This window comes from Leiobunum rupestre, chromosome 6, assembly GCF_980474605.1.
Source record: "Leiobunum rupestre chromosome 6, qqLeiRupe1.1.hap1, whole genome shotgun sequence".
Taxonomy (NCBI): Eukaryota; Metazoa; Arthropoda; class Arachnida; order Opiliones; family Sclerosomatidae; genus Leiobunum; species Leiobunum rupestre.
The window spans coordinates 42,437,898-42,458,281 of NC_143389.1; the positions used below are offsets into that span (position 1 = coordinate 42,437,898).

Consider the following 20,384-nt stretch of genomic DNA (forward strand, 5'->3'; position numbering starts at 1 on the left):
AAATTACAAATGTTTTTGGAGTTATATGGCGCCTGAATCAATTGGTACGAAATTCAAATATCACGATAGTGCGTACGCGGGTTATAAAAATTTCTTAATTCAACCAAAACGTAGTTCATAAATGATTAGTACCAACTAAAAATATAATTTTCGGTCTTAATTTAAAAAAGTATGTAGATTTAAAATCGAATATCGCATATAGCACTAAAATGGGCAAATAACCAACTTGTGAACCCCGATCTCCAAAATTCAAAACGGGATACTAAACTGAGGGCATGATATTTCCTTTCGATTAAGATACCCCTGGCCGTTCTAAGTCTAATTCTTGGAATACGGCGACATCGACTACACTGTACGTGGCCCCAGTACACACCAATCTCTTAGGGATTGTGTGTAAAAATGTACACCGCATTGTTGTTGAAAACTTATTGTGTGTATTACTCCACTTTGATGATGTATTTACTTCTGGTGCAACCCTTAAACCGTTACAATACAAATTTGAAATAACAAGTACTAAACATCATTTCAAACCACTCCACCATACAATCCTATAGTATCTCGAAATGTGGGATCCAAGTAGCTAATAAGCGAGTTTAAATAATATCTGACACATGCGCAGTAAAACGAAAAAGCAGACGAGGATGGTACTTTGACGTCATACCTCAACCGCTCAGCGTGACCTCGATAACCCGGCCACCTGAATCGAGGGGTAGGTCACTCCCCGAACTCGGTGTACACTGTCGTAAGTAGAAGGAAAGTGAGGGTGTGGCATCGATCCCGGGTTCGGGTTTGGGTTCGGGATCGAAATCCGGGATTTAAGGGATGAAATGGGGGTAAAATCGTCAAAAAGTCAATGTATTTAGGGTATTTCTCGCGACGATTTGTTTTCCCGTATATCAACATATTGTGTCCAGGCCAACTTGTTCATTTATCTACGCTTATCTCGAAAGATACTTGAACGTATATCTTATCAAGTTTTATCGTACGGAATAAGTTGAAATGATGTAAAAATTGATAACCTAGGCGGCGCGTGCGCAGATTACCCCGGGGGACGCGATTAATTTGAATTTAAGAGTTTTTTGACGTCATGGAATATGGGACGCGGTTAACGTGCGCGGATTGGGGCGCGGTTAATTTGAATTTAAAACATAGATTTGAGTGTTTTGACGTCATGGAATATTCGTTGTTAAAATGACGTAGAATGGAAATATTTTTAAACTTAATTTTAATATCATTGTAGTACTTAAATATGCTTGACACTTGAACCTTTCTCACGAGTATTTCAAACGAATATCTAAAGTTTAAGTATGAGAAACGTATCGTTCTCAAGTATTGTAATTGTACACGTGATTCCGTATGAGGACCGGGTAAATTCCTATATACGTAACGCGATACACTTCAAAATGCGTATACGTAGAATGGAATTAATTTTAAACTCCATTTTAAAAAATAAGATATCGAAGATAAATAATTTCAGAGTATAAAAAGGGAAAACCGTATAATAGTAAGACCATATTTAGAAAGTTCACCATCTGAATTGTATTGGAAGTGACTTCGAGGAACCTTAAAATGTAAGTAGGAATACTCAGTGATAATTCTTAACTTTGTCTTAATGTATTTATTTTATAGGAATTGTTCATTTCCTGTGTCTGCTGACAAAGGGTTAATCGTTTATGCAGATGAAACCATCTACTGCGGTCTATTAGATTTAACAAAGGGTATCAAACTAACAGAAGCGGAACTGCAAGAGCTATGGACAAAGAAAGATGCCATTGAAGCTTATTTCAATAACGAAGCTGAAACTTCGTGGGTTTTCACAGGTTCTGAAACTAAACGGTTTTCGGTTCATAGATTTGCCGAACAAAAGGTTTTAGATGTTAGACAAATGTACCATGGTTATGGAGTAAACTATGGAAAACTGTTACCGACTAAAGAGGGGGTAGCTTTCGCTCAATCTTCTTGGTTGAATTTCCTCGACCAGTACAAGTCTATTCAGAAGTGTTTAAAGAAAATCAAGGAAATAAAGGAGGCGATGACTAACGTTGTAATTAAACAATTACACGAAGCTCTTAAGAAAGCGTGCAATGGCTGTCAAATTGATCATCCATCTCAACTCCAGCATGATTGTATCATGACGGATTATTCTAAGCGCGTAGATTTGCATTTTTATGAAATAATTATGTCGGTAGATTGTGAAAATATTATTGAAATGTTTACTATTCGCTGTGAATTGTCGAAAGAAATTTTAAATAATATAATGTCACTAATAATATGCAATGCTAAAAACTTGTTAAAAAGTTAATAAAATTGATTGCACTAATGTTCCGATTCTCATTTACCATTATGGATTTAAGCTTACAACATCCAATGAATGGGCTTGTAGCCGGGTCCACCCAATGCGGAAAGTCATTCCTGGTGGGACGGTTGATTCAATATAAGAAGACCTGTATATCCCCTCCTCCGGAGAGGATAATATGGTGTTATACCGAGTATCAGCCGAAACTATTTCAATCAATATTAGAACACACACCTTCAGTCGAGTTTCACGAAGGGTTACTCGATGTTAATATATTAAACCCGCAAATTAGGAATTTAGTTATTTTAGACGATTTGTTATGCGAGATATCTAATAATAAAGATGTAACTAATTTATTTATTCGTGGATCTCATCACAGAAACACCTCCGTACTAATTTTAATGCAAAACCTTTATTACCCCGGAAAAGAAATAAGAACTTTAAATTTAAATGCTCATTATCTATTTATTTTTAAATCACCACGAGATAAATCAACAATTTATCATCTCGCGAGGCAGATATCTCCAACCAATAGCAAATACGTTATTGATGCGTTTCAACAAGCTACGTCACGGAAATTTGGGTATTTATTAGTTGACTTGAAACCTCACACCCCAGATCAGTATTTACTACGAACAGGTTTAATACCGGGTGAAGAATCGGCTGTCTTTATTCCAAAATGAAGTGTATTATAGAAGGGAATTTTTTTAGGGTTAATCGAGAGTGGATTATTAAAGAATTAGCTTACGTAGTATTAGAAACTGAAGAATCGGAAGTGTTTACTTTCAAATCTCCATGCCCTTTCAAAGAGCTTTCAAACGAAAATAAAAGACAATGCAGATGGATATCTCATAACATTTGTCATCTTCGATGGGATGACGGCGAACGTCCTTACAGAACGAGACGTGACATTTGCAATCAGATAGCGGAAAAAGCTACTTCGTTTTTCACCAAAGGTTTAGAAAAAGCTGCAGTATTATCGACACTCCTCGGTGTTCCAGTAACTAACATCGAAGATACCGGTTGTCCTAAATTATCAGAACTAGAAGACGTTGAATTAAACTGCCCTTTTCATTCCGAAACTGTTCATTGCGCTTTAAGAAAGGCTAAGAAAATCTCTAAATGGATGTCTCAAAACGAGTAAAGGAAAACCTAGACTTTCTACGTTTCCTGACATCCTGTAATCTAAATCAAAGAAAGACAGCTATTAAATACGCTAGCAAGGAAGCTATACTGGCTCTCGTTGAATGTTGTATAAATGTATTACACGGAACAATTGAACTGTCAGAACGTCATCGTAAGCGGTTAAAGAAACATAGCGCGGTTATACGAAACGTGTCGAAGAAGAATCCTATATCAAAACGACGAAAGATACTGGTACAAAAAGGTGGTTTTCTTCCATTTTTATTAGCGCCACTGCTATCTATCGTTAGCTCAGTCGCCGGAAGTGCAATAAGCCGAGCTATAAACCGATGATGGCTCGAAAAATGCTTCTAGTACCTGAAGATGTAATGGAGAGATTAAAAAACACTCCACCTTCCAAAACAGAAGAAACACCTGAACTTCAAAAAGAGAAGACACTCGATGATGAAATGAAATCTATTCTAGATAATCCAGATTTAAACGAATCAGAGAAATTAGCATTATACAATCAAACTCTCCAACGACGGTTAACTTACGTACGTAAAGAGCAAATCTCTCCCGTTATTGAAAACTCTGAACGGCCTAAAACCTGGTTCGCGCAAATATCTTATTCTCTACCTGCAACTTATGTTAGTGATGCGATTTCATTATACCGAGCGACTACGGAAGATCCGAGATATATTAGATGGACTAACTCAGGAGAGCTTTCTATTCGAGGACAAGTGATTGGAGGATCTAATATAATCGATCTTTTGTATGACGCTGTGAGAAAAACGCCTGGAACAGCGATTGATCCTATAGGAGTTACAGAGTTTTACGAGGGCATTCATAAGTCAAATATTTCAAAACGTTTAATTAAAAATCCTGTAAGATTGACACTGTTAAAAACATTCGCTGTATTTCATACACCACCAAGTAGTTCAATGTTATCATCATCTTCACCTAGTCCTCTAAGATCTTGGATACATACTAAATAAAATATATTAACCTGATAATTTTGTTCTCATTTCATAGTATAAGCCTACAATGGAAGGTTGTACAGAAACGGTCTCTTTAGGACTTTTAGCCTATTTATCACAATCATTTTCAAAATCACCGAAAATTATCACAGCTGTATTAATTATCATAGTTATTATAATATTAGAATTATTTAATTTCCTTTTTTGGCGTTACATGCCATTACATCAAAATATTACCCAATATGGAGAAAGAACTTGAGCAGATCTATACTAACCCCGCAGACCCAGGGTCATTCGCTGGAGTTCAAGCGCTCTATAATTCAGCTCGACATAAAGGTTTAAAGGTTTCATTGGAAAAAGTAAAACAATTTCTAATAAAGCAGGATACATATACGCTGCATAAACCTGCTAGAAGACGATTCAAACGAAATCGAACTATTGTTTATGGAATTGACGAACAGTGGCAAGCGGACTTGGCAGATTTTCAGAAGCTGTCTAAATATAATTCAGGATCTCGCTACGTATTATGTATTATCGACATATTTAGCAAATACGCTATGGCTGTAGCGGTTAAAAATAAGAAAGGTGTAACAATTTTAGAAGCGTTACGTAACGTTTTTGAAAAAGGCCGTCAACCGAAAAGAATTCAAAGTGATCATGGAAACGAATTTGTCTGTCAAGAAGTGCAGAGTGAATTAGAAAGAAGGAACATTAAATTTTTCGCTACCCGATCGGAAATGAAAGCGTCCATTATTGAAAGATTCATTAGAAGTTTTAAATCTCGTTTATATCGCTATTTCACGCAGAATAACACCCTTAAATATATCGACGTTTTAGATGATATTATAAACGCTTATAACAATAGTTATCATAGATCAATTAAATGTAAACCCGCGGAAGTTACTCTAGATAACTCTGCTAAAATATGGAAAAATCTTTACGGTTCGGTAAATTTTTCTCCTCCGTTAACATACGCGTTTGAAATTGGAGATATTTGTAGAATAAGTAGAAATTTATCAATTTTCGATAAGAAATATAACCCGAATTTTACTACAGAATTGTTTAAAATAGCTGAGAGACTACCACGTGACCCACCTGTATATAAGCTGATGGATTTAAATTCTAACCCCATTTTAGGAGTATTCTATCGAGAGGAGGTTCAGATTGTTGGTCGAGATTTAAAAGACTGTTACTTCATAATCGAAAAAGTAATAAAAAAGAGGAAAAAATCGGACGGTCGCGTAGAACTGTATGTCAAGTGGCAAGATTACGACCCTACATTTAATTCTTGGATACAAGAAGTGGATTTAAAATGAGTTTTTACGTAACGCTACCTTCAGATTCCTCGTCATTATATTACCAAGATAATAGCGTTGGTAAATTTCGAACGTATTTAGCTGAACCGTTAAGATTTGAGGAACAGTACGAAGTTGGGTTAGCGGAAATAAGCTATCCTCGGACATGGCATAACGTTCGAAAACCTAATCTATTGGTTATTAAAGACCCTCTCGAATATGATAAAATGACTGATAACCCTCTAGTTAAAGACCCTCTCGAATATGATAAAATAATTGAAGTTCCCGCGGGTTTTTATAAAACTCCGGAAGAACTATTACATGTTATGAACGTCCACAACCAAGAAGAAGAACAAGTTACATTCGCTTATTTAAATTATTCTAATCGAATTAAAGTTAAATTGCAACCGAAAATCAGAGCTGTAATTGGCCCCGATCTATCGATTTTACTAGGTTTTAAGGATAGAAGAGATAATGATTTCACCATTTTAAATTCAATGATAACCCCCTACCCAGTTGATATGAACGCTGGGTTACATTCCTTATTCGTTTATTCCGATCTGGTTGAAAATAGCGTTGTTGGGGATAGTTTAGCACCTCTATTAAGAATCATAAGCGTCGAAGAGAAAGCCGAGTCTAATGGGAAAACAACTACAAAAATATTTTCACAACCTCATTACCTACCAGTCGTGTGTAATAATATTAAGACTATAGAGATTAATATAACAGATGATTTAGGTGAGCCAATACAGTTTCATAGTGGAAAAGCTCACGTTGTATTACATTTTAAACCCCGTAAAATGTGGACTTCACTATAAACCTTTAATCATTCAGGACACACCTTCATTCTAGCTTAAGAGAGCGAACAGTTAACATCATGAGGTCTGAATATTCACCTTCAAGAACTGATTATGAAAGTTACTATTTAAACCAGGTTGGTTTCGGTGGAATACCTGTATATAGAGGTTTAGCCGTGCAAAGAGGACATGGACTAGGAAATATATTATCTTCAGCGTTTAGATTCGCGGTACCTTTACTGAAGAAAGGCGCTACTTACTTGGGAAAAAAACTTTTAAGTACCGGAGCGAAAGTAGCGACCGATGTTGTTAGCGGAGTCCCAATTAAAACAGCGCTTAAATCGCATTCTATTAACGCTGGAAGGGAAACTTTAGCTTCAGCAGCTGATGAAGCCATGAGACTAACATCTTCAGCTACGGATCATATTAAAAGAATGACGGGTTCCGGAAATAAAAGGAAACGAACTCAATCGAAAAGCGCCATTTCAACAGCAGGCAGGATAGCGAAAGGACGGTTCCCTAAACGTTCTGATATATTCTCATAATGTCCCTTTTACACCCGCACTCAGTTGAGTGTATAAATTCCGAGCTAGATTTGTTTCAAGTACCTATGACACAATCTTCGATTATTGGTGGAGAATGGGTTGAGTATAATCCAATATCAAATATAGTTGATAACGCATCAATTACATTTTCTATCAACGGTAACTCTGAAACGTATATAGACCTTTCACAAACTTTGCTGCACGTTCGAGTTAAGGTAACTAAAGATAATGGTCAACTACCGCAACCCGCGGTTCCAGGTGTTGCGGGTGGGGCCGCCGGAACTCCAGCCGACAATATCGCCCCCGAGAATTTGTTTCTTCATTCGCTTTTTAGCGACGTCCACGTATTTCTTAATGAAAGATCAGTAACACCTTCCAGTCAAAATTACGCTTATAAAAGTATGATACAAACTTTATTAACGTTCGGAGATTCTGCGAAAAAAAGTTATTTAACGAGTTCACTTTTCTATCGGGATACGCCTGGAAAGTTCGATTCATTTTTCGATAACGATGGTTTCTCTAAACGAGCGAGTTTAGCGCAAAAAGGGGCGATTGACTTGTTAGGCGTAGTCCATACTGATTTATGTCAACAACCACGCTTTTTATTAAATATGGTTGATTTGAAATTTAAATTCGATAAAAATAGAGCAGCTTTTTGCGTTCATTCCGACGTAAAATGTAAAGTGGAGATTTTATCAGCTTCCCTTTATCTGAGGAAAGTTAAAGTGATACCGGAACTATCGCTCGCTCAAGCCAAGGCGTTACAATATGGAACCGCTAAATATCCTGTAACTCGTTCGGAGTGCACCTCATTTTCTATACCCGCTGGACTTATGGCTAGTGTGCAAGATCATTTATTTACCGGACAAGCACCTAAGAAAGTTGTTATCGGGTTTGTGGAACAAAAAGCGTTTCTAGGAGATTTGAAAAAATCCCCGTACAACTTTCAACATTTCGATTTATCAAGCATTGGATTGTACATTGACGGTAGCAGCGTCCCTCATAAGGCGTTATCTCTAAACTTTGAGGAAAATCTATATATTCAAGCGTATTGCAATCTTTTCATTCAAACTAATCAGTGGAACGTAGATGAAGGGAATCAGATAAGTCGGGAAGATTACCCTAACGGAAATTGTTTATTCGCGTACAATTTAACCTCGGATCTTAATAACAACGCTAATCACTTGCATCTTGTAAAAAACAGTAACCTGAGATTAGAATTAAAATTTGCAAAACCGTTACCGGAGACGATTTCCATTCTAATTTACGCCGAGTTTCAAAATTTGATTGAAATTGATAAAAATCGAACCGTGATTTTCGATTACAGTAATTAATGGATTCGCTACAGATAACTAAAATACTTGAAAAAGATTTAAGTACTAAAAGTATATTTCAAGGCGTGTTCGCGGCTGACAAGCTACCTAAATACGTAAAAATATTCCCTTCTCTATTTATTGTAAATACCGATACGAGTGCTGAACCTGGAGAACACTGGGTTCTAATATATTTTTCTAAACATAAAAATTGTGAATTCATGGATTCCTTTGGAAACCCGCCAGATTATTTTAAATTTAATGACTTTATTGAACGAAACAGTAAAACTGTAACTTTTAATTCTAATCAATTACAGAGTAATTCTAGTAATACGTGTGGAGCATTCTGTATCTATTTTGCTATAAACAGGTGTAAAGGAATAGAAATGTATAACATTGTGTCTAGGTTTAAGAAAGATAAATATGTAAACGATAAAATGATTAAAGAGTTTATGTGCAAAATGTATTCAATAAAATAATTTTTTACAATTTATAGCAATAGCAGTTTTTTTTTTATATATACATAAATACAAGCATTCATTATAATTTTTCAATATCTTTATGACCGTGCGCTAATGTACGAACCCCGCAGGGTAGAATGTATCTCTTATCATCATTTGGTGATAAACAAAGTTTTCTAGTATTTATAGTAAATAGTTCATGCTTGAAACTAGCTATACGCATCATCTCGGCTGACATGGTTTCTTGATTAAAAAGACAACGTTCATAGTCTTCGTGGCGGATGACGTTTCTAATAACGTTCATGGCAACGCCCTTACAAACCTTTTTATGGTTTAAAATTGACTCTAAAGATTTCCCCAATCGCAACTCCTTTTCTATCTCTTCAGCGGTCTTAGACTCCCCGTACAATTTAATAGAATAAAGCTTTGGACGAAGTCCTACAAAGCTTTGAATTAACTGCGAATTTGTCTCGTCTTTAAAATAACCGAGAGCTTTTTTATTCTGATTAGAATGAAGGAAATGCGAAGGTGGATAATCAGAGAAGTCAAAGCGGTTTTTATGAACTTCAAAGTCTTTATAAACATCATCCGTCTTAATGTTGTACGTTAAACTGTCTGTAAATATTTTATATATTAGTACTATTTAAATAAAAAATGCATATTAAATTAAATTACCAGTGTCTGTAAATAATAGTGATGCTTTGTCCCCGTACGTATTTTTTATGAATCCATAATGGAACCGATACATGAGCTCCTTGGATAAATCTAGAATGGTGAATCCGGTAAATATAGGCCGGTTAAGAACAATTTTAGCTCTCTTCTTATGAGCGCCGGCTAACTCTTCATTAAAGATGGTAAAGTGTTCAAACTGCGGGGAACTTGTAACTTTTAACATTCTTTCTGGTTTATGAATCAACTCGAAATTTATATGCTTCCGTAAATTTTCCATTGTTTTTCTAAAGAATTAAATGAAGTAAGGGAAAAAACAGCAATAAATTATTTAAATTGATTTACCCGAAAACAGAGTTAACCATTAGTTTCCAGAAATTCTTTTCAAATGAACTCTTGGATAATTTCCTCTGTTCAGTGTTGAATCTAACATATTTTTCTAACCATTTTCCTTGAGTGAAGGTTAGAGCTCGATGAACCTTGGTTATTTTCAAACCTAATTCTACATAATATTTTAAATTGCGGTAATGTACTATGTATTTCTCTTTATTATTTAAATTAGGAAGAAGTTTTGGTAGACTTTGATTCTCCTTAATATTTAATTTTCCTAAGAGATCTTTGGAGTATGGAGATAGCATATCATGTGTAATAACTTTAGATTCCGCCGCTACTGGGAGATCGTTATGTAAGTCATGCAACTCTGGAGGATATTCAAGATCCACCTGCAAAGGAAACAATTCTTTAAAAATATAATTCAATAATTATAACACTTGTTATTTACCTCTAAAATGTATCCGTTTTCAACGTTATTGGGAATACTCAGAATATTTTCACTGAGTGTTTGCAAATCATCCTCCTGAACCCACTGGAAGTCGCCTAGCGGTAGTGGTTCACACATAACAGCACCGTACAAATTATTAGCATCTTCAATTAAGTTAAATTAAGTTAATTAATATAATTAAAATTAAAATAATAAAAATAAAAAAATAAAAATAAAAAAAATTATTTATTTTTTTAAAAATGTAAATTACCTAAATAGCATATATAACTGCTCTCTTTAGACGAATCATATGTGTCGGCCATATATTTGTTATTCGCTTCAGAATAACGAGTTGAGATCATTGAAACACCGCCTCGAATCCCTAAAAATTCAATGTAAATACAATAATATTTAAAATATCACAAAAGCGTTACCCTTTTCAATAAATAAGTGTTGATCTATATCAAGTATGAGATCGAGGCGAACATCGGTCATCTTCAAAGCTGCTTGCCAGGCTAAACCTGGTGCGGTGTAAGCGTGAGCGGGATCTAATTTATAATGGGTTATAGATAATGTTCTAAAATTTTCAAAAACGTCGGCTAAGAGCAACGCATCGCTTTTCACATAGAAGTCGGTGTATTCCCCTACGAAAACCGAGGTTAAGAGATTTGAAATATTTATACTATAGTAATTTTACCTAATGTTTGAATATTAAACGCTGTCCAAACATTTTGGGCGTGTAAATAATCAGATTCTAAAATATTTTGATTTTTCAATGAACTGAAAAACGCTTCTCTAGGTGGCAGCATCGTCTCGTCAAATTTCTTTTCATCGTCCATATACTCGTATGGGTAGACCCCCTTCCGCAAAAGCAGTTGAACTTTCTCACTTTCAAAATATTTCTTAACAATCTGGAATTTACTGGCTCCTTCCAAAACGAGATTAGATACTAGAGCATCGAGGCTATCACTTAGAAATCGATAAGAGTCTAAAAACCGAAATCTCCCTAAAAAACAATAAAATTAATGTTAAGGTTAAATTCATAATTAAATATATTTTACCTAGTTTCAGCGAAATATAATTTTCGCTAGTGGAAGGAATACAGTCAAGTGTCTGTTCCTTAAAATGACCAATCTCCTGACATATAAGATGTAAATCGTATCTATGAAGATTTATTATTATTAGGTTTATTTCCTGGTTAATTAACTTAATAAATTCACCTGCTAAGGTTATGAAGGAAAATAGGGATAAATTCTGGAACTTTCTTTTGAAGATTACAGACGTTATGCGCTGGCCCCCTATATTTGCCGCTGAAATGGCAATGATCTCGAACAGCGGGCATATTTCCCTGATTTAGCTGCTTCTGACAAATGTAGCAATGCGTAGCAGCTTGAAACTGTTCCTCCTCCTCCGGGGTAATAATCATTGGTACATTTGTCTCAATGAGTTCCATCAACTCCTTCTCTAATTCCAGAATAGACTCCAGAAATCTTCGAGTTGCATCTTGTCCTCGATAGCAATCGGTTCGAACAGGTACACCTATAAGTATCCTATTGTAATATATCTAAAAGGGAATTTTGTCAAATAACTTACCGTCAGGTCCAACAAACACCCACGAATACGCGCAGCTGATGTGCATGTTTACTTTGCTGGTATTTATATCGGGATCTAGATCACATCCTTGAACTCTCGGTAGGATTGCTTCAAAATCGGCGTAAAATACATACTGCACCTAATAATTTCATTTCATTAAGAGTTAAATTAAATAATTTTTATTTTTACCTTTTCTGTCCACTCATATTTATCAAAATAAACCGTCTTCTTCTTAGTAGGGAAAACTGTTTTTTGGACGCCGTGAGTGGCGCATTCTTCGATATGCGCATCACGTCGCTGTTCAGCGTTGCTTCCACTGAATCGGTGAAGACACATTCTAATACAGAAAATAATTAGTATATTTCAAACTAATATATTGGAAACTAAATTACCTGCAATAATAACTTGTATTTCTGTGTTTTGTTAGATGCTGTAGCAGTTTTCCTAGGTCTCGTATAAGACAGTAATGTCTATTCCCATCGTCAATATCTTTAGTTTCGTCGGTGATGTATAGCAAATCAACCTCCCTTTCCTTACAACACTTGTTAGCGCTTACGTAAAGGGGGAATATGTCTCCCGAAAAGCCGAACACAGATATTGATAAATTATTCATTAATTCAAATTTTTTAAGTTCCGTAGCGTTTAATTTGAAAGGAAAAGATATATCACTGGTATCAAGTTCATTTTCATAAGGTGTATATTTGGAAACACGATTAGCGTTTTGAGTCCGAGGAACTGGGTGAAGTTTAGCGAGAATTGACCAGAGAAAACATTTCTCGTCATTTTCGTTTCTAATATTAAGAATCGCGTGACGTCGAGATAGTTTTTCAGGTAGTTCCATATACGATGACCCTCGCAACGGTTGGTAAGATGCTACATTTAATTCTACATACAGAACACGGTCAATTACCCAACCCGATCCTATCAAAAATATAATGTTTTAGTTCAAAATATAACTTATAAATTTTAGTACATACCTGTCGCTTCAAAGTTTTCCGCTGCTGACTGTATTGTTTCAAGACATTCATTCAGCTGGCTTTCAATGACATCGGGCGTTAATGTTGTTTGCATAGTGCTCCGGAAATAGGGTCGTACTTCCGCTCTTTGTTCCTCACCCCCTAAAGGTCTCATATAAACAGATCTTACGAGTAGGAACCATTTAATTCCACGTTTACTGGTGAGTCTTTCCATTAGAAATTTACTGAAAGCGGCTCGGTAACGTCCGATAAACATCCCCGCATCAATATCATAGTCTTCAGCATTGTAACGGATAGATGCTAACGTATCATTCAAGGCCTGGACCATACTTGGAGATGCTGGTGGTGTTTCATCAAGTATTGATGAGGCGGGAACAGGTGATGGCGTTGGGTTGTTGGGTAAATCCGCTGTAGATGGTTGGATAGATTCCAGTTGAATTTCTTGAAGCAGACTAGGTGAAGGTGGACGGTATGGCGATGGTGGACGGAAAGATGCTAGCGAACGTTGCATTGGTGACGGTGTGCGAGACAGGTCCATGGGTTCGGAAGGGCCGGGTGCGTTCAAGTCATGAGTTCGTTGATGGCTCTTGAAATGTTCCAATCTAGCAACATTCTTACCACATACTTCACAGACAAACGTATGTCTATCACCGTGTACTTCTCTAACATGCCGATTTAAGGAGGACTTGGTAGTGAAACTTTTCGCGCACGTAGGGCAAATATGTTGGGCTTTAGGCATCTTGAATATACCTACAACGCTATACAACCTCTTTTATAGTATATTCAAGTATCATTTGAGAACAATACGTTTCTCATACTTAAAATATTCGTTTGAAATACTCGTGAGATAGGTTCAAGTGTTAAGCATATTTAAGTACTACTTACGCGTTAATGCTATTAAAATGAAGTTTAAAAATATTTCCATTCTACTTTAACAACAAATATTCCATGACGTCAAAACACTTCAATTCAAATTAACCGCGCCTCCCGGGGAATCTGCGCACGCGCCGCCTAGGTTATCAATTTTTACATCATTTCAACTTATTCCGTACGATAAAACTTGATAAGATATACGTTCAAGTATCTTTCGAGATAAGCGTAGATAAATGAACAAGTTGGCCTGGACACAATATGTTGATATACGGGAAAACAAATCGTCGCGAGAAATACCCTAAATACATTGACTTTTCGATGATTTTACCCCCATTTCATCCCTTAAATCCCGGATTTCGATCCCGAACCCAAACCCGAACCCGGGATCGATGCCACACCCTCACTTTCCTTCTACTGTCGTACCTCTGACTGTGCTAATAAGAGTTCGTTAACTCTTAAAAATCCGTACCTTTAACAGTACTAAGTACGCGAACTCGGTGTACAAGTCATCCGAGAGTGTCTAAGGTGGTGCCTTGACTATTAGCCTAGCTGATTATTTTTTATTACTAACCTTTATTATGATAAAGTACCATTCTAATAATTAATTTTAAAGCCAATAGATGGCGGATGGGTTATTGAAACTCGCTCATTGTAATGGAGCAAGAACAATAAGTCGCATGATGACTTAGGCCTAAGGTGGTGCCTTGGGTATTAGCCTAGCTGTACTCCTGGCAGTGGCGTCGGAAAAAGGGGAAGATCCGGGGGGCGGTAGACTTTTTCCGGGGAGAGATGCCTGAAAGAAACACTGTCCGAGAGCCAGGACCTGCAAGTTTGAAGTTACTGCTTGTTGAAATAATAGAAACTTTTCACCGGTAAACAGAACGTCGTGTTTTAGCTAGGCCTAAATATGTCAAAAAAAATCTACCTGGTTAAAAGGAAACAATTGTTGTATACCGTACTGGTGAAAAGTTTCCATTATTTCAACAAGCACTATATAGACAGTAACTTTCAGGTCCTGGTTCTCATAAATATTACGTCTATTGGCTTCATTGTTCAAATGCCTTTGGGAAATATGGAAATTTTATACACCAGTAAAATCAGAAGCATTTAATATTTCTCGAAAAACTACTCAACACTTTATCGTTCAAGTAGGTAGAAATCAAATTTTTACAAGCAGATCACATTCAGTGGCTGGTCCGTCGGACAAAAAAAAAGAGTAATCCAAAACATTACAAAACAAAATCATCATTGATCAGAAAAAGCCGCGAAACTTAATTATACCACTGAAAACATTGCCCGTACGTCTAACTTCATAAGGGTAACATCAGCGTGACCAGAAAAAATTGACTCCATTAAATGAATAATTTAAAAAGCGATTTTTACTTAAATTTAACTAAATACTTTAACTAAATCTTATTAGTAGCTAAATTTTTATATGAAGTTATTGATTTAGAATAATAGAGCAATCAGAATAGTTTGCAATCAGAATAGTAAATAAAAATTTTAGCTGGCACCTGCATGGCCAATTGAACGGAACATCCGTTTCCTCACTTCCGCTTGCATATTTATGTCAGTGACCAAATAATATAAATCCCAGGAATAGAAACTCCCAGTAAACAATACAGGGTGTTTCAAAAGGTAATGCAGAAATTTGAAGGAGTTATAGAGGGTGAGTTGAGAAGTATGCGTGTTTTTTCCCCATTTTCCTACGATGAGTGAAAAGAGCGCCAGAGAGCTTCAAAGTGTGGCCTACTAGCCCCTGGAAGTAGGCTGCGACAAGCGCAAAACCAAGCAGCAGGGACTTTAAATACTGTTTAAGTTTCCTTTTTAATTCTGGTTACCTCGATTTGTTTACAAAGTCCTTTTTTACCTATCACACGAGCCCAAACCCTAATGATCGCATTCCCTTGCTGCTTGGTTTCGCGCTTGTTGCAGCCTACTTACAGGGGCTAGTAGGCCACACTTTGAAGCTCTCTGGGGAAAAAAACAGGCATACTTCTCAACTCCTTCAAATTTTTGCATTACCATTTGAAATACCCTGTATAAGTAGAACCGGAAATAAGGAAATCAACCCCTCTCTGCCTTTGATGACTATAGGGACAAATAATTTCCATCCACCGCTTAGAAATTACTTAAAATTTTACTTTGTTTTAATCTATTAGACTGAGCTGTTAAGCTTCGTATAGACTAAGAAACTTTTCAGAATGAAATCGAACTTCGAAGGCGTGAATAGCAAACACGCCCCCTTAGTTTCGGAACCATCGTGAAAGTATAGCTACTAATTTAAATTACGAAAGACTCTATTACATTTCATGCTTTAAAAATAAGCTCCTTTCCCAAAAAAAAACTACTCGGCATTTCATTGGCGCAATAAAACTGACGCCTCGTTCCGGGAGAAAAATCTACCTTTATGCCCACCAATAGTCTCATAGTCATTCTTTCTAAATATAAATATATTCCTGTAGGTTTTTATTTACTAATTCGTAGCCTGCTCGTGGGTTTGACTTTGGTTCGTGGCCATGGTAACGCGTCTAGGTCAGCCATGACATTAAGACGCCCATGGTGGTCACGTGATTATTTCGCAGGATCGTGTGGCGCTTTGCCAGGGGAAATGAATGTCATGGCAGCCGTTTCAAGGCGGGGCTTAGTTATGACGCTACTAGCAAGCGCGCAATTAACAAAGCAATTAGAGTTGTTAATTTTCCGGAAAATAATATATGTATGTATAATAAATATGTATAATATATGTATGTGTAATACATACATGTATGTATAATATATGTATGTATAATAAATATGTATAATATATGTATGTATAATAAATATGTATAATATATGTATGTATAATAAATATGTATAATATATGTATGTATAATAAATATGTATAATATATGTATGTATAATACATACATATATTATATGTATATATATATATATATTTATATACATACATAGAGAGTATACATAGAGACTATACATATAGATTATACATAGAGATTATATATATATATATATATGTATAATCTATATGTATAATATATATTTATAATCTATATGTATAGTATATATGTATAATATATACATGTATGTATAAGAAATATGTATAATATATACATGTATGTATAATAAATATGTATAATATATACATGTATGTATAATAAATATGTATAATATATACATGTATGTATAATAAATATGTATAATATATACATGTATGTATAATAAATATGTATAATATATACATTTATGTATAATAAATATGTATAATATATACATTTATGTATAATAAATACATGTATGTATAATAAATATGTATAATATATAAATGTATAATTTATATGTATAATATATACGCATATGTAACGCTAACCATGTATCATTTCACTAATAGGATCAGACATTAGATACCAGTGTAAATAACAGTTTTTAAAGAACGGAAATCTGGACATATTTGAGTTTTTGGCATACACCACAGTGGCGTAGCTAGCATGGGTGACACCCGGGGCGGATATCATGGTGGGCTACTTACTAGTCTCTATAGTGTGTGTTTTCACGGTCGGGTGTCACCCCCTAATAACGCCAAACCGGGTGGCACCCGGGGTGGACCGCCCCCCCGCCCCTCAGCGACGCCACTGATACACCATATGATTTACTTTTGAAATTCCCATACCTCACAGCGGTATAATGATAAATCGTAACTAAATCAAGATGATGTTAAGAGCGTACAATATTTAAAACCTTTTATCGGAGGTAATGGAAATATTTATAGAGCAAAGGTAAGTTTATGATTCAGAAATCTGTCGGTATTATATTTTTTAAAAGAGCGCGATTATCACGCAATCCTTTTATGTGGCGAAAGTGCTCAGTTGAAATATTGTCATACATACGGAAAATATTATTTTTATACTAATGAACCGTTTTATGAAATTGTCGGTGGCCATTTATCAAAATATACTCTTTCTAATGATCCCAATTTCTTTCGTGCGGCTAACGCTTTAATATTTTACATAAAGATCTACGCTACAAAGAAATCTTACTTCCAAAATTATATTTTGGAATAGAAATCTTTGAAGTTTTAACACTGAAAACGATGTTACTTTTCTGACAGTTTACGTATTGATTTTTAAATATTTACGCGCGAGGCTTTTGGAAGTTTTAAACTTAGAAGGACATTTTCGTAAACAGATATATTTTCGATAAAACCTGGAGCAGTTGTCTAGACTGGTTTTTAGGTATTTTTAGTCGGTTATTCGCGAAACTTACGATTATAGCGGCAGACACTTTTGGGAACCGCGGGAGGGCTTCCCGTCGCGTCGTTTGAAATTTGGCGCGAAAAAATGTCACCGGAAGTGATTGACCTATTTTTAATGGGGGAGGAGTCCAAATTATAACCAGCACTAGCAGCGTGATTGCCGGAAAATATCTTATTCAAGCTGAGAATAAATAGTTATAGCGACACTAGGAGGTGGTATGGTTCGACGGAGGGTGGTGGGTTGGGGTGAAAGAATGACGAGTTCGTCCGATAGAAGACGCCAGCGCCGCCTTGGGTGATGGATGTTTTGACTGCTAGCTCGCGGATGCTGAAAAGAGAAAAAACGATGGTCTCGCGGAGGGTGCGAGAAAGTAAGGAATTGTTGGAAGCGGGCGAGAAAAAACTTGGGTGCCTAAAAGTAATTCGTCTTGGAAATTGGATTCTTAGGGGCGTTGGAGCGTATGTCGGGCTTTTTACCTCTCTATCCTCGGTCGGGCTCTCGGAAATCGCGATGACGTTTCTTGTTGTCCTCCGCGGGCCCGTTATCGGTCGGTTGCTGCCAGCCGAGAAAACGAAGAAACAATATCCGTTGCTTCAATTTAATTATTTTTTACTTCTGCCGGAAATAGCTTGGTTGGCATTTTGGCACGCGCATTGCGGATTGGATCGTACAGTTCACCGAGGAGTGCTATTACGTTTCGTACTTTTTTCACTAAATTTATCAAACTTTACAGTTTCGTATAAATCTTTGACAAAGATAATTTCCATAGAGTGGCGGTTTCAGTAATGTTTTGGGAATAGCGTAGGAAATGTAATATCGTGGATAGTAAGCGTACAAATCGAGGTACAAACGGCGTCGTCCAAATACATTTGTTGACAATTGATACATTTCGCCACTGGGTAGAAGCATAAGTTAGACGTCTAGAAGTGGTTAGAAAATGTATCCTTATTGAGATCTGGTACGTTATTTACGTAATAAACTCGAGACCGAGAAAAGGTATAGAGGGGTATTCGAATGTGTCCCACGAGTGATTTTCGTTGGTCGGTGGTCGTCGAGGTGGTGGGTCTGACTGTATCGGATCGGGGGAGGGGAGAAGCTACGGTTTGGCACGTGACAATCCGGGGGGCTCGTTTCAATCTCGTGGGTGCCAGCGCGTGAAAGGGAGAGAGAGAGATGGGGAGGCGACGGAAGCTCTGCAGCAGTGGAGAGCGAGAGAGAAAGCGGTTAAGGCGGGGGACGGAGGGAACTTCGATAGCCCCCGCGAGAAGGGAGCGCGAGCTTGCCCCTCCGAGCTCCGAGAGAGAGAGAGAAGGGAAGCGAGAATGATGCGGGATCACTTTTGTTTGGGTTGCCAAGCGAAGAGGACCGAGTTTCGCGCGTCTCCAGAGTTCCCTTTCCACGCGCGCGGGCCGATTTCGCAGTTGCCCATTTCGGCGCTAAAATACGACCTTAATTCGAAAGCAAAGTCAATGAAATCCTTGTAGTTCTACCGCGTGTACAGATATGCTTTGAATCGAGGGACTGTCGACGCATTTGGAGTTTGCTAAACTCGAATCAAAAGTGTCATTTGTGTTCTCTCGAGCGAAGGCGGTTTGAAGAACCGCGTGGGCGATTGATCTAAAAAAAAGTGCGTGATTTCCTTTACCACGTAATTGAAGAAATGGCGCCGGATACCCCGGTGAACAAATCTCGCGGTAGACGACAAATATCTTCCTTGATCGGTGGTAACCGTTCCCGCGAGAGTGACGAGCGCAGTCCGTCAACCGATGACGCCAGGCGGCGTCATCCGGACCAACTTTCGGTTTCGGCCGTGGCAGCCCTCTTCGAAGGGGTGTCGCCACCGCGCTTACCTCCCGCCAGCGCCTCGGCGACCAAGAGCCGCTCCGACACCAACATCATCAAGAGCGAAGGTCGAAAGTCGGAAGGGTCGGGAAACCCCAACCGGAACTATTCGGCCTCGACCAGGGACCTCTCGTCGACGGTGGAAAAGTTGGAGGAGGAGGACGGCGTCTCTTTGGCGCCGGAAGAAGCGCCCGCGGTCCATCACAATTGCGTCGAATCGCTGCAAAAGTTGGTTCAAATCCAACAAGATCAGATCAGTAACTTGGAGAACGAGTTGACCCGTTTCGCCAGTTTCTTCGGCGAAAGAGAAGATGCCCTCTTGACCCAAATTTCGGCTCTGCACGGCGAGATTGTCCGACAAGCCGCCGTTTTCAGAGATCTGGTCAGGGATAATCAGAATTCCCGTTTTGGAAGATCCCTACAAGATGACGTAAGTAACGACTTAAACCCTTTCAATCGCCCGCGAGAATTAAGGCTGGTTTTCACTAGGGCAAAAACGCCACGACGGTGAACGTCGACGCGAAAAATTCCCGTTAGGCCTAATGCAATATTTTTGCGTCGACTGTCACCGTTGTGGCGTTTTTTTCCCCAGTGAAAACCAGCCTTTA

At 37.3% G+C, this 20,384-nt stretch overlaps 3 protein-coding genes across 3 annotated transcripts in view; 2 read left to right on the plus strand and 1 right to left on the minus strand.

The window, feature by feature from the left end:
* The first annotated feature begins 1,560 nt into the window (after positions 1-1,560).
* On the plus strand, positions 1,561-2,249 carry LOC149941030 (uncharacterized). The gene is made up of 3 exons (XM_090179408.1): positions 1,561-1,571; positions 1,630-2,185; positions 2,241-2,249. Coding segments are annotated over exons 1-3 (567 nt in total). The 5' UTR covers positions 1,561-1,569.
* A 6,511-nt stretch (positions 2,250-8,760) lies between these two features.
* LOC149941031 (uncharacterized) lies at positions 8,761-13,548 on the minus strand. Its single transcript, XM_090179409.1, has 13 exons — positions 12,809-13,548; positions 12,224-12,752; positions 12,021-12,168; positions 11,832-11,970; positions 11,459-11,777; positions 11,300-11,400; positions 10,936-11,244; positions 10,673-10,882; positions 10,510-10,620; positions 10,260-10,402; positions 9,975-10,200; positions 9,485-9,574; positions 8,761-9,424 (listed from the first exon to the last, which is right to left on the minus strand). The coding sequence occupies exons 1-13, from the start codon at positions 13,545-13,547 to the stop codon at positions 8,889-8,891; spliced, it is 3,600 nt and encodes a 1,199-aa protein (XP_090035535.1). The 5' UTR covers position 13,548; the 3' UTR covers positions 8,761-8,888.
* A 6,046-nt stretch (positions 13,549-19,594) lies between these two features.
* The window catches only part of Slip1 (SLo interacting protein 1), a 234,660-nt gene continuing 233,870 nt past the window's right edge, over positions 19,595-20,384 (plus strand). Inside the window, exon 1 of the mRNA XM_090179410.1 lies at positions 19,595-20,206. Coding sequence (XP_090035536.1) covers positions 19,595-20,206 — 612 coding nt within the window. The remainder of the gene's footprint in view (positions 20,207-20,384) is intronic.